Source organism: Lutra lutra, chromosome 18 (assembly GCF_902655055.1).
Source record: "Lutra lutra chromosome 18, mLutLut1.2, whole genome shotgun sequence".
NCBI lineage: Eukaryota > Metazoa > Chordata > Mammalia > Carnivora > Mustelidae > Lutra > Lutra lutra.
The window spans coordinates 30,595,616-30,609,601 of record NC_062295.1 but is presented as its reverse complement, the minus strand read 5'-3'; the positions used below and the strand labels follow the sequence as shown (position 1 = coordinate 30,609,601).

The 13,986-nt window shown below is 52.3% G+C and overlaps 1 protein-coding gene across 1 annotated transcript; it reads right to left on the bottom strand.

Moving 5' to 3' along the window:
* Positions 1 to 4,122: 4,122 nt before the first annotated feature.
* Positions 4,123 to 5,449, bottom strand: CLDN3 (claudin 3). Its single transcript, XM_047714111.1, has one exon. It carries the CDS (start codon positions 5,181 to 5,183, stop codon positions 4,527 to 4,529), a length of 657 nt encoding a protein of 218 aa, XP_047570067.1. The 5' UTR covers positions 5,184 to 5,449; the 3' UTR covers positions 4,123 to 4,526.
* Between the last annotated feature and the right edge of the window lie 8,537 nt (positions 5,450 to 13,986).

Sequence of the window (13,986 nt, the reverse complement as noted above, 5' to 3'; positions counted from 1 at the left end):
TGGGGAAGAGAGGAGACAATATGGCGGCGACCATGGCTCTGGCCCTGGAGAGGCTCTCAACGCATGCTGTGGGGTCTGAGTGGGATTCTAAGAGGCATATTGGGGGTGGGAGGGGTGAGGGACTGGAAGGATTTTCCAATGTGGTTAGATTCAGGACTTCGTCACATGAGGAGTCCCTTGGCTATGCCGAGGTGAGTGGCCTAGAATGGGGCGTAGCCAGGTGGGGAGGTGTGGAGAGGGAGCCTGGAGGCAGGAGACCCTCTTGAGGCTGTTCCTGAACGATGGTGGTGGCCTGGTTGGAGTCATGGCAGCAAGTGGGGAAGAAGACGGGTGGACACATCTAGAACATGACCAGGTTGGCAGGTGAGAGGCTGGTCCTTGGCCGGATGTGGCAGGGCCAGCAGCCTAGTCCCATCACTTTATGAGCCTTGATGGCCTCGTCATGCAATGTGTGCCTTGCAGGGTTCTTTGTGGGGGGTGCAGGGAGGGGATCAGTGACAATATGGCTTCCTGTACAGCTGAGAGTGAGATACGGCTGGTGACTTGTCCAAGGTCGCTCAGCCCGTGCCCCAGCAAGATACTTGCTCTCTTCACCGGCTCTGCGGAGCCTCCTTGTCTTGGCACAGATGACCTTTATTGGAGCCCTGCTAGGGGAGGGAGAAGGAAGGTACTGTCTGTTCCTGCAGGCCTGCCGCAGACCTTGACGGAACCACAATAAATGCTGTGTTTGTTTGATAAAGCACTTGGCTTTTGGTCTCGGCAGGAGGAAGGGCTGGGACAGGTGTGGCAGGAGCAGGGCAGCCCCGCGGCACAACGGTGGGAGGTTGAGTGGGACAGAGCCGCAGGGCCTGGCAGGGGGTGTCCAGGGCTCTGGATTTTGGAGAAACCCAGAACTTTCTCATGACCCAGACACTGCCCTCAAGTTCCCAGACCCCGGCCTGGCTTTGTAGACCAAAGCATTAACAGTACCAGCTCACGTTGATAGAGGTCCTGTCGTGTGCCTCGCCTTGGGCTAGGTGGGCAGGCAGGCCTTCTTTCCACAAACGGGTGCTGGCCTGCGTGGGGTGCTGTGGGCAGATAGAAGGTCAGGACAGTTTCCCTGACCTTGGGGGATGACCCCCTGCTGGAGCGGTCTGACAAGAAGCCACACAACACGGTGCCATCATGGGGTGAGACGAGGCCTCCCGGGAACCCGGAGGATGGCTCCGCTGGTCCTCCACACGGCCTGATGCTATTATCATACCCATTTTGTGGATGAGGAAGCTGAGGCCCAGAGGTGTGAACTGCCCTGCTCAGCCGGCCCCATTTGGTTCTCCCTAATTTTTTGCAGCAGGGGGTGGCAAGGATAAACATGGGGGCCCTCATGGGTCCTCTGGTTCAACCCCTTGTTGAAATGATGGAGAAACGGAGACCCAGAAGAGGAAGACATGTGCTCAAAGGCACCCAGGAAAAGGAAGGGATCTAGAAACCACTGACTCCCAGTCTCTCCTCCAGACTGTGGTTTTCCTGGATCCCTCCTGTGAGCCTCCCCTCAGCTTGCGGTCTGTACCCCGCAAGTGCCACCACCGCCTTCAGACCCTAAACTCCAAAAAAGCATAAGAAGAGTTTGAGTTGGGAGATACCCCGAAGCCAGGCCAGGGTGTGTGTGTGTGTGGGGTGGTGGGCTGCGGTGGGCAGGCTGGCTGCAGGGCCCCAGGCTGCAGCTCTGTCCTAGTGTGGCCGGGAGGCATTATGCTCAGGCTGCCTTCTGGAAGCTCTTGGTAAATGAATAACCTTGCTTCCACGTCCCGGGCTCCCTGGGACAAAGAACCCACTCCATGACCCTCAGTTCCCACTTGTCATCCCCTGGCTCACCCAGGGCCCGAGACTGTGGAGGCAGATGCAACCCCTTTCGCCCTTCTGACCCCCCACCCCACCCCCAATTCCATCCCAGACAGGCCCGGAGAAACTTCTCTCGGTTCCCTCCCTCTCCCCTCTTCTTGAACCTCCTCCCTCTCTGACCCTTCCCCCAGTGAGCCCCTTCCCATCACTGAGCCCCGTCCTCCCCTCACGAAGGCCCCACTGAGTCCTGCTTTTCTGAACCCACACCCCTTCTCCCCAGCTCTCTTAGGATGTGTCTCCATCACTCATCCCCCACCCTTCATACTCACTGTCACTCTCCCCCTTTCCTCCCCCCGCCCCGCACTCCAGGCTAGAAGACCGGTCCCCCAAAGACTAATCAGGACCCCAACCCCAACCCCTCATGCTTTCCCGGAATCCTACAGAGAACGACCGAAAGCCGTAAACTCCTTCCTCTTCCTTGAGTCAGAAAGGGTGACAGCGTGTCGGTTTTCTCTAACTAGAGAATTTGGGGGCAGCTGAGCGGAGCATTCTACTGAAAAGTCTGGTGGCCACTGGGACCTTCTGCTTTAGCTTTGTTGCAGGCAAAGCAGTTTGAGATACAATATCTATTTGGAAATAATCCCAAGTCTCCCCAAGCCCAAATGCCTGTCCCTTGACCCTCGCTCCCTGTCAACTTGCTAACTTGGCCGAAACTCGCATTATAAGCAAAGCTCTTGGACTCATGGTCTACATACTCTGATTTTACTTCTCATCTCTCCCTCGCCTTTCTGCCCGCCCCATCTGTCCCCACACCTCTTGCCAAGGCCACCAGGGACCACCTTGATGCTTTGAATCCCCGGCTTTCTCCTTAGGCCGTATCAGGCCTGACCCTTCCGCTACCTCGGACACCCTTGCCAACGCCCGTCTCTTGACCTTTTTTTCTCTTTGGTTTCTAGACTGACCTCATCTACTCTCCTGGTTTCGGGTGCCACCCGTGTGCTAACAAGAGACACATTTACTGCTCCCAAGTCCCAGGTCTCTATACATGTCCTGTCACTTCCTGGACGTCTCTGCCTGGAGGTCCCCTGGGCTTGCCAAACTCCGTGCACCCAAAACTGAACCCATCGGCTTGCCCCAGTAACCGGGTCTCCTATTTTGGAAATGGCACCACCAATCCAATCAGTGACCTAAGGCAGAAGATTGGGATTAACCTAATTTTTCCCCCTCTCCCTCACTCCACATATCCAAACGCTTTTCAAGTTCTACTCTTCTTGCTTCCTCCCAGCCTCCCCACCAGGCCTTGCTCCAGGCCCCAGTGCTCCTGACTTCTTTCTGCTGCACCATCTGCTGGCTACGGAGCCTCTTGGATGGTGTCCCCACCTATTTTTGGGGGGTGAGGAAGCAATATTAAATTTAATATTTAAGAGCGTAAATCTGACCAGGTGTGTCTTTCCCTGACTCCCAGAAACACCAGAATAAGGTCCAGGGTTTGTAATTCCACATATGAGTCTCCATGAGTTGGCCTCCTCTGGGCCCCTGGGCCTCATCCTCATTTCTCTTGCACCAAGCTATCTGTCCAGCTGTGGGGGATCTCTCTTTTCCTGGTCTGCAGCACAGGCCCCCTTTCCTACAGCCTGAAACTCCTGCGCCTTCTCCCAGACACAGGTGCTTCCAAGCCTGGTTAAACTCAAGCCCTAAGAGGGTCCCGAGTCCCCTCTCTCTCTTGGTCGAGGGTCCTGGGAAGAAAACGAGGCCCCTCTCTCATCTCTCCTCCCGGGGAGAAGATTCTGCCCAGCTTTACTTTTGAGGCGGTGTTTTACAAAAACAATAGGTCTTTTTGTTCTCCTCTTCCCAGTATGAAATCATCGCACTGAACGTTTCTCTCTCACGCACAGGGAAGACTCGGTGGGCAGCCAGCCGGGGAGGATGAGGAGTACAGACCAGAGATAGCACAGGCTAGCGAGGGAGGGCCCCTGACACCCTTCTCCGGCCTCCCCCACGCCTCTGTTTACTGAGCAGGCCGTTAAGGCTCATACGCGCCTCTCTCGAGAGATAGGGCCTTCAACGTCGGGATCCCCAGGGAGGAGAGCAAATGGCCCCCTAGGGCGCGCCCAGCCCAGTTTCCAACCCAGCTTTCTTCGTTACCCAACGTCTGCCCTCTCTGAGCTTCACTCCTGGGTGCCCAGTGAGAGAATCCAGTCAAGGCCGACCCTGGCTGGGAGGGGATGGGTCGGGGGTGGGGGGGCGATCCGCGGGGAGGCGGACGCCCTTCGGCTCTCAGGACAAGGAGGCGCCCGCAAATGCAAAACGAAAGGCTTTTATTGAAAAATATCCACTGGCCCTTTTCAAGACAGCCGGTCCCCACCCAACGCGGGCTTGGGGGCTGCTGCCCGACGGGGCTGGGCAGGCGCGGCGGCCCCCGCAGCCCCGCGCTCCGGAGGAACAAGGTTTCACTGTCCGTGCGGGCTGGTCCCCCGCGCGCGCCGTGGTCCCGCTCCCCGACCCTGGGGCCCAGGGTGGGGGGAGGATCGGGGGAGAGGCGTGCGGCGGGGGAAGGGGAGGCCGGGTTGGGGGTCCCTCGCAGTCCAGTGGGAGAGCTCCCGGCGCGTGGGGTGGGCTGGTCTCCGACGGGAGGCTGCGCGCCGGGCTGGTGGGCTCTCCCGCTCGAGGGGGCGGGGGTGCTGGGGTCTCCCCGCGGCCGCGCCTCAGACGTAGTCCTTGCGGTCGTAGGCCGTGCTGGTGCCGGGGCCGGCGGAGCGCGGCGCCGAGTAGAGGATCTTGGTGGGCGCGTACTTCTTGTCGCGCGGGGGGCAGGAGCAGCAGAGCAGCGCGCCCCCCAGCAGCTGCAGCGCGGCGGCCGCCCAGCCCACGTACAGCCCCGCGCCCATCTCACGCTTCTGCGCGTCGGGCACCAGCGGGTTGTAGAAGTCCCGGATGATGGTGTTGGCCGACCAGGACACCGGCACCAGCGTGAGCACGGCGGCCAGCAGGAAGAGCACGCCCGCCACGATGGTGATCTTGGCCTTGGCCGTGTCGTCCTGCACGCAGTTGGTGCACTGGGCGCCCACCAGCGCCACGAGCAGCCCGAAGCCGGCCAGCAGGATGGACACGACGATGAGGGCGCGGGCCGCCTGCAGGTCCTGGGGCAGCGCCAGCAGCGAGTCGTACACCTTGCACTGCATCTGGCCGGTGCTCTGCACCACGCAGTTCATCCACAGGCCCTCCCAGGTGATCTGCGCCGTGATGATGCTGCTGCCGATGAAGGCTGTCACCCGCCACATGGGCAGCGCGCAGCACACGATGGTGCTCAGCCAGCCCATCACGGCCAGCGAGGTGCCCGCGATCTCCAGGCCCATGGACATGCTTGCCGCGCGCCGAAGCCGGCTCTGCCCGGCGGCTCAGGGTGCGGGACGACGAGGGGCCGTGGCCGCTGGGCCTGGGCCGGAGCTGCTGCGCGCCGACGGACGGAGGCCTCAGCGGACGGACGCACGGACGGGCGCACGGACGGACGCACGGACGGCGCGGGCTAACGGCTCCTCTCTGCCCGCTCGCGCCTCGGCAGAGCCTGCACCTGCCTGTGGCTTTGTGGGCGGGCGGCAGCGACTGGGCTGGCTCTGGGCTGGGGCCGGTGAGTCTTAGATCCGTGCCCAGAGCTCTGGCGGGGGTGGGAGGGGCGGAGCCGCCGTTCCCCCGGCCTGGGGACAGTGACGTGGCCCCACTTCCCACCTTCGCCGAGCGCCCGGAGAGGAAGGACTTGGCCGGGAGTGGCGCCCAGCTCGGGGTGGGGGGTGCCAAGTGAGGGCGGGGCCTGCCACCCCGCCCCTCGCTTCTCGTCCCTGACCGTTCCCGAGTTAATTGTCTGGGGCCGGCAGGGGTTGCGGTACGGATCACGATCTGCGCGACACTGCCTGACTTCCCCACATTTTCGGCGCCATTGGCACAGGCGGCGTGGGGAAGGGGGTCTCTGCCAGCTGGCCAGGATCCCTGGGGCCTGGGAGCGCCCAGTGTGGGCGTGGCCGGGGCTGCTTTCCGGAGGAGGCTGCCCCCGGAGCTGCGCACCTGCACCTCGGTCCCTCCCGCCCTGGCTGGCGCACAATCCGGGCTTGATCCAGGCCCTGGAGGTCTGCGCTCAGAAGCCAGGAACCCGCCTTTCCGCACCAAAGGTACCGAAAAGATGCCCCAAAGCAGCTCTGGACTCAATTTCACTTCCAGCCCCACCGCAGCCTCCTTCGCTCTTAATCCTGCAGTGGTCCCGGATACCTTTAGCAGGGCCGCTCTCCCTTCCCACAAGTCCCTCCTCCTCATCCATTCCTCTCCTCCTTCACCGCCTGGTCCTCCCTCCCGGGGAGCTGTGACCCATCTTAATGAAATGGTGGTGAAAGGTTTGATCTAGGCAAACGTGGGAAGTCAGAGATCTTACTTGCACTGTCCTTGCTCCCATGAACCTGAAGAGTAAAACTGCCAGTTATCCATTTTACCAGCAAAAATGGGTTTCTTTGGGAAAAGCCGAGGATTACAACCCAGGACGACCAAGCTGCAGCAAAACGGTAGACAAGTCCAACAAGCAAAGGAGAAGAACATTATTTTACGGGGAAGAAGAAGGAAGTTGGGCGGCCTTGTTCTGAACAAAAGTCCAGTTAAAGCAAAGCAAGAGTTCAGGGTAATGACATTTCCCTTTCTCGTTGCCTGAGTGGCAGAGGTGGTCAGTTTCTTCTAGAAGATGCCGCATGTGGATCTCTCCGTTTGGGGCCCTATAACTGATGATTCTGTCCTGTTGAGGTTCTTCTGCTGGGGTCTGCAACTAACCATTCTTCCCTGTAATGGACACGGAGTGGTGGACTGCCCCACCTGCCTCCTTTTCCAGCATTCCAGGTCCACTTCAGTGAGGTTTTCTTTCATTAATTTTCACGTTTCCTTCTTTGAGATCAAGATCTTTCCTCGAAAGCATCGTTGACCAAGAGTTAGGTATTTTGTATAGCCTGGTTTTGTCCCTCAGGGCCTGGGAGGACCCACGCTGGAAGGAAAGTGCATAGCGATTGGAAACCACTTCGGACCACATTTGAGTAACAAGGAGAGTAAGGAGGGAGAACTCTAGGGTACTTCCGTCTGAGGTCTGTGTCTTCTCCAGGTTATGGGCATTGGAGGTCATCTTTTTTTTTTTTTTCTTTTTTTTTTTTAAAGATTTTATTTATTTATTTGACAGAGATCACAAGTAGGCAGAGAAGCAGGCAGAGAGAGAGGGGGAAGCAGGCTCCCCGCTGAGCAGAGAGCCTGATGTGGGGCTCGATCCCAGGACCCTGGGATCATGACCTGAGCCGAAGGCAGAGGCTTTAACCCCCTGAGCCACCCAGGCGCCCCAGCATTGGAGGTCATCTTAAAGGGTCGAGCTAGCATCACCTAACTGGGGACATTGTTTTTATGAAAGACTGATAGGCAAGTATAGAATCAAAAGTAACATGACAATTTCGAACTGTATGCTGATTCTAAACGGGGACGCTGGGTCCGCAGGTAGCCAGCTGAAAATGTTTCTTGGCTCTTAATTCCAGTTTAGAGAAGAGAAGTTTCTCCCTATGAAGGCAAGCCCAGGCTCATGGATGGCCCCCGGAAGTCCCTGCTTAAAGTAGGTACAAGAGCAGAATAGTAAATATTGCACAAGCACATGGAAAGAACCAATCCAGTGCACTGGGAAGAAACAGTGTAAGTATCAACATGAAGCAAAAGTGTAACATTTCAGAGACTTATTATCTCAGGGCTCCCCACAGGCTAAGTCAGAGACCATGCAGCTCTCTATCTCAAAGTTGTGAGTTAGAGACCCATGTTGGGTGCAGAGATTACTTTAAAATATTTTTTAAAAAAATTATTTAAATTCAATTAACTAACATACAGTTTCAGAGGTAGAGTTCAGTGATTAAAAATAAAATCTTAAAAAAAAAGAGGAGCGCTTGGGTGGCTCAGTTGGTTAAGCCTCTAATTCTTTTTTTTTTTTAAGATTTTATTTATTTATTTGACAAAGAGAGAGATCACAAGTAGGCAGAGACGTGGCAGAGAGTGAGAGAGAAGGAAGCAGGCTCCCTGCTGAGCAGAGAGCCCAATGCAGGGCTCGATCCCAGGACCCTGAGATCATGACCTGAGCCAAAGGTAGAGGCTTCACCCACTGAGCCACCCAGGTGCCCTAAGCCTCTAATTCTTGACTGGCTCAGATGGTATTCTCTGGGTCATGAGATCGAGCCCTGAGTGGGGCTCCCTGCTCGATGGGGAGTCTGCTGGAGATTCTCTCTCTCCCTTTCTCTCTGCCCCTTCTCCCCAAAATAAATAAATAAGTCTTTAAAAAAAATAAAAACTAGCAAAATTAGAAAAATAAATAATAAATATTGTTATCTCAAAAAGAACTGTGTTGAAAACAAATGTTATCGAATAATACAATCTAAAGTTGTAAATTCAGAGACCGTGGATTTGGATAAGAATCCATGCTCAGTTCATAATTGGTTTTTATTTTAAAATTTTTTTAAAAGATTTATTATTTTGGGGGGTGGGAGATTGGGGGAACCAGGTGGTGGGTATTAGGGAGGGCACGTATTGCATGGAACACTGGGTGTGGTGCAGAAACAATGAATACTGTTATGCTGGAAAGAAAAAAAATATTATTTTTATTTTAAATAGTTTATCTTTTAGATTCTTAATTTTTTGTCAGTTAATAGTTCAGATGAAAGAAGGATTTTTATGAATTCTGAACCATCTAAGCCTTCAGAAAAGAGCAAGTGAAAAATTACTTTACTCCGGGATCATGATAAAGCTGTCCCTGAAAGGCCAGAATCAAGAGAAGAGGTTCCACCCTTTTGCAAAGGCTTGAGAAATGCAGAGAAAGGGTATTTTCATTCCGTGGAAAAGAGAAAAAGGCATACAGGCCTGGTCTGGACATCCTGGAAAAGTTGTCTTGTCAGATGCCCTCTGTTTCAGTTCTGGGAAATCTTTGATTTTCAGGTCACCAGGTCCTATCAGGATTTGGTGCCTTTTCTTCCTTCCTTCCTTCCTTCCTTCCTTCCTTCCTTCCTTCCTTCCTTCCTTCCTTCCTTTCTCCCTCCCTCCTCCTCCCTCCCTCCCTCCTACCATCTCTCTATTTCTTTCTTTCTTTCTTTCTTTCTCTCTCTCTCTCTCTCTTTCCTCTTTTCTTTCTTTTCAGATTTTATCCATTTATTTGAGAGAGAGAGAGAGTTGGAAAGAGCAAGTAGGGGGAAGGAGAGGGACAAGCAGACTCCACGCTGGGCTTGGAGCCCAGTCTTACAACCCTGACATCATGATCTGAGCCAAAATCAAGAGTCAGACACTAAACCGACTAAGCCCCCCAGGCACCCCAGGGTCTGGTGCTTTCTTTCTTTTTTTTTTTTTTTAAGATTTTATTGTTTATTTGGCAGAGAGAGAGATCACGAGTAGGCAGAGAGGCAGGCAGAGAGAGAAGGGGAAGCAGGCTCCCCGCTGAGCAGAGAGCCTGATATGGGGCTCGATTCCAGGACCCTGAGATCATGACCTGAGTTGAAGGCAGAGGCTTTTTTTTTTTAATTTTTTTTAAGATTTTTATTTATTTATTTGACAAGCAGAGATCACAAGTAGGCAGAGAAGCAGGCAGAGAGAGAAGAGGAAGCAGCCTCTCTGCTGAGCAGAGAGCCCCGATGTGGGACTCGATCTCAGGACCCTGGGATCATGACCTGAGCCAAAAGCAGCAGTTTGACCCACTGAGCCACCCAGGCGCCCCAAAGGCAGAGGCTTAACCCACTGAGCCACCCAGGTGCCCCTGGATGAAATCCATTTATATGAACAGGTTTCTCTGGATTATCCTTTGAACACCCAGAACAAATGAGGGAGATGCTTTTTGTGGCCTTAGGAACTTTTCTCCACAAAAGTTAGCTCATGAATGCTATCAGCTTGTCAGTAGGCCAGTGGTTTAATGCTAGACGGTTGTAAGTAGTGGGAATTTTGGAATTTCTGGTAGGGCTCATTATTATTTGGTCCAAACCAGAGTTCCTTCTTTTTATTGAAGCTACAGTGATACATTTCCAATATTGTTTTTCCCTCTCTGGGGCCAATTGTTGGGTATCCTGTCAGTTTTTCCAAAGTTACCATTTGAGAGAACATTCCTTTGGACTATGATGGATTTGGCTTTTGGTCTCTTTGAGAATGGCATTTTTGATGGAAAGATCATCGAGTTGGGTTACTTTGATCCTTCAAAAGTTCAGCCTGGAGGGCCTAGGAACCTTAATAAGAGTCAGAGAAGCTGGCAAAAATATGACATTTAATACATTTTGGACATAGGAGCCATCTTGAATATTATTCCCATTGGTGATAAGGACACCTTGTTGTTTCCATAATTTTCCAAAGTCATGAGTTACCCGGAAGGCACACCAATGATCAGAATAAATATTTGTGGTTTTACCCTTGGCCTACAACTCAGCCTGTGAGGCTGAAGTAGCCAGAGGTAAAGGGGCTAGCAAGCTCAGTGACTTCAAGGGGGTTGGGATAGTAGATGGTGTTTACCACATCATCCTTTAAGTAAGAACCATCAGTAAACGGGGGCGCGAGGGTGACTCAGTTGGTTAAGCGTCTGCCTTTGGCAGGTCATGATCACAGAGTCCTGGGATCGAGTCCAGGATCGGGCTCCCCACTGGGCAGGATGTCTGCTTCTCCTGCTCCCTTTGCCTCTCGTTCTTTCTCCCTCCCTCTCTCTCTGAAATAAAGAAATAAAATCTTAAAAAAAAAAAAAGAGGATCATCAGTAAACCATGAAAAATCTGCTTTGGTTAGAGGAGTTTCCTATAAATTGCCATTGGGTGTCCAAAGTTCATCTGTCAGCCTTAAGCAGGGGTTCCATCTTGGTACGTCCGCAGCCCTTATTCCAATGTCAGATGCCCTCCGTGTCTGCCCTAAACTTGAGCCAGCTGCGGTTTTCCTTTGGAGACTTTATGTCCCTTCAGGCCAAAGTTTTAACAGATGGGTGTTGTATTCCTGTGAAGAGGTTTGAGGAGGGGAGCAGAGAACCAAACCATTGGCATATTTTAATGAAGTAGAACCTGCAGAAAACTTGCTTTTTTAAATTTTTAATTGATTTTTGTTTCCTTAAGTAATCTCTGAGACCAACACGGGGTTCGAACTCATGACCTCAGGATCAAAAGCTACATACTCTACTGACTGAGCCGGCCAGGCACCCCCGCAGACAACTCTCCACCATCCAAATCAGCTTTTTTTTTTTTTTAAAGATTTTATTTATTTATTTGACAGAGAGAGAACCCAAGTAAGCAGAGAGTTGCAGACAGAGAGAGAGGGAGGGGGGAAACAGGCTCCTGCTGAACGGAGAGCCCGATGTGGGGCTCGATCCCAGGACTCTGAGATCATGACCTGAGCTGAAGGCAGAGGCTTAATCCACGGAGCCACCCAGGCGCCCCTCCAAATGAGCTTTTAAGGTGAGATGCTCTGTGAAGTCCTGGGGCATTACTGTCCAGGTGTATTTCCATTCTTTCAAGCGAAGGCAACAAGTTCATGGCTATCCTTATCAGTTGGAATGCTAAAAAGGACCTCATAGGTCAATTGCAGTGAAACATTGGCTTTCAGTGGGAATGGTTGTTGGTCATGGCCCACTGGGGTCAGGAACACTGGGGAGGGGGAGGGATGACAGTGTTATTTATGGCTCAAAGGTCCTGGGCGGATCTCCATCCTGAGCTGTTGGGTTTTCTCACAGGTAAAATGAGGGTGTTAACAGTGACTCACACAAGGAATAATGAGCACCTAATAGTTATCGTCTATTATGGGCTTGATGCCTTGAAGGTCCTCTTTACGTAGACAGTGTTGATTCATTATGGGAAGAGGTTTTGAGGGACCTCTTTGAATCTTGATGGTGGGTGGACAGTGTTTCTGCCAATATCAGCAGAGGATTTTGTCCGTAAAGTAAATGGTAGCCGATCTGATAGGAAAGAATGATCTGTGTCCACAGATTCAATCACATTGCCATCAGAGACAATGCACAGAAAACATGCCAAAGGATCATTAATGTCTTCTGTTTGGCATTTCAGCTTTGTTTAATTAATTAATTTATTTAAAAGATTTTATCCATTTATTTGACAGAGAGACAGTGAGAGAGAGAGAGCATGAGAGGGGAGAAGGTCAGCGGGAGAAGCAGAGTACCTGCGGAGCTGGGAGCCCCATGCAGGACCCGATCCCAGGACTCCAAGATCATGACCTGAGTGGAAGGCAGTTGCCCAACCAACCAAGCCACCCAGGTGCCCTCAGTTTTATTTTATTTTACTGTCAACTTCTGGAATTACTTTTCCCTTTTAGGAGAAAGAAATTCTGGCATGATACTTTCCTAAGAAATCTTGGCCCAGCAAATGAATACAGGCAGAGGAAGTAGGGAGAAAAGGGTGCATATTCTCTTACTGGACAAGAGGGAATAGGTTCAGAGGCAGGAAACTGTTGAGGTTTATTAGAAACCCCTATAATCTGAAGCCCTATTATTTTAATACTTTGAGACAGGGGGGGCGCCTGGGTGGCTCAGTGGGTTAAGCCGCTGCCTTCGGCTCGGGTCATGATCTCAGGGTCCTGGGATTGAGTCCCACATCGGGCTCTCTGCTCAGCAAGAAGCCTGCTTCCCTCTCTCTCTCTCTCTCTGCCTGCCTCTCCGTCTACTTGTGATCTCTCTCTGTCAAATAAATAAATAAAAAATCTTAAAAAAAAATACTTTGAGACAGGGGTTGCTTGACAGCAGAGAAGTTGAACCCTGAGAGTCTAGGTCGGTGTCAATAAAGACAGAGACAGACTCGTATTTCTCCAAGCTGATTAAGAGTGAGGGATAGGGGGGCTCCTGGGTGGCTCAGTGGGTTAAGCCTCTGCCTTCAGCTCAGGTCATGGTCTCAGGGTCCTGGGATCGAGCCCCGCATCGGGTTCTCTCTGCTCAGCGGGGAGCCTGCTTCCCCCTCTCTCTCTGCCTGCATCTCTACTTGTGATCTCTCTCTGTCAAATAAATAAAAAAATCTTAAAAAAAAATTTTTTTTAATGCCCTGGATCTTTGCAATAATAATAGAAACTAGAAGGTTTGGGGGGGCCTTCATTTGCCTGAGTTGGAAATTGAGAATTTTACTGTCTTTTTTTTTAGGGGACTCATCTCGTACATGAGCAAGGCAGTCTAAATCTGGAGTGGTTGGTTTTCCATTCCACTTTGCTCCTTTTAACTGAAAGAGAAAGATCCCTGTTCAGTCTGTTAATAAACATAGACTTACATTGCCTGGATGGAGTTAACATCTAAAGGGAGACCAGAATATTCTTTTTTTTTTTTTAAGCCCAACATGGGGCTTAACCATGGGACCCTGAGATCAAGACATGAGCTGAAATCAAGAGTCGGACCCTTTACCGACTGAGCCCCCCAGGTATCCCCAGAATATTCTTAAAGGGCAATTTGGAGCAGACTGTAATCGTTAGGAGCAGGACCATCAGATCTCTGTGCACAAGCCCAACTCTTGTTTCAATCAACAGGTGACGACTGTCATTGCTCGGTGGGAATTTCCGGACAGTGTTCTAGCATCTTGCCAAAAGTTAGGGGCTCCTTCCTCGAAATCCCCTCCAGGATGCTACTTTCCTGTTCATTTTATCCAGTGCTCAGCCTGGTCCTCAGCAGCAGGCACGTGGGCTGATGGAGAGAAATCTCAGAAACCATGTTGTTAGATTTGAATAAATGTCAGATCTGTCAGCAAGGGGCCGGGGCCCTCCATCACGTTAGGAAACTCGTTTTGGGATGTGAGGGCGATCTGGCTGCGACATCTGTCACCCCATTGATCGCCAGGGTTGATTCGGCTGATCTGGCTGGCTAGGCGGGTGTCCCCTTCCTCCCTCACCGCTCCATGTGCGTCCCTCCCGAAGCTGCGCGCTCGGTCGAAGAGGACGACCTTCCCCGATAGAGGAGAGGACCGTTCTTCGGTCAAGGGTATACGAGTAGCTGCGCTCCCCTGCTAGAACCTCCAAACAAGCTCTCAAGGAAACTCGTTTTGCTCAAGACTCATCATCCAGCTCTAGTCCGGGGAAGGTAGGAAACTTGAGGTTCGTTTATTTATTTATCTAAGATGTATTTTTATTTATTTGAGGGAGGGGCAGAGGGACAGGGAGAGAGAGAATCCCAAGCAGGTTCCAC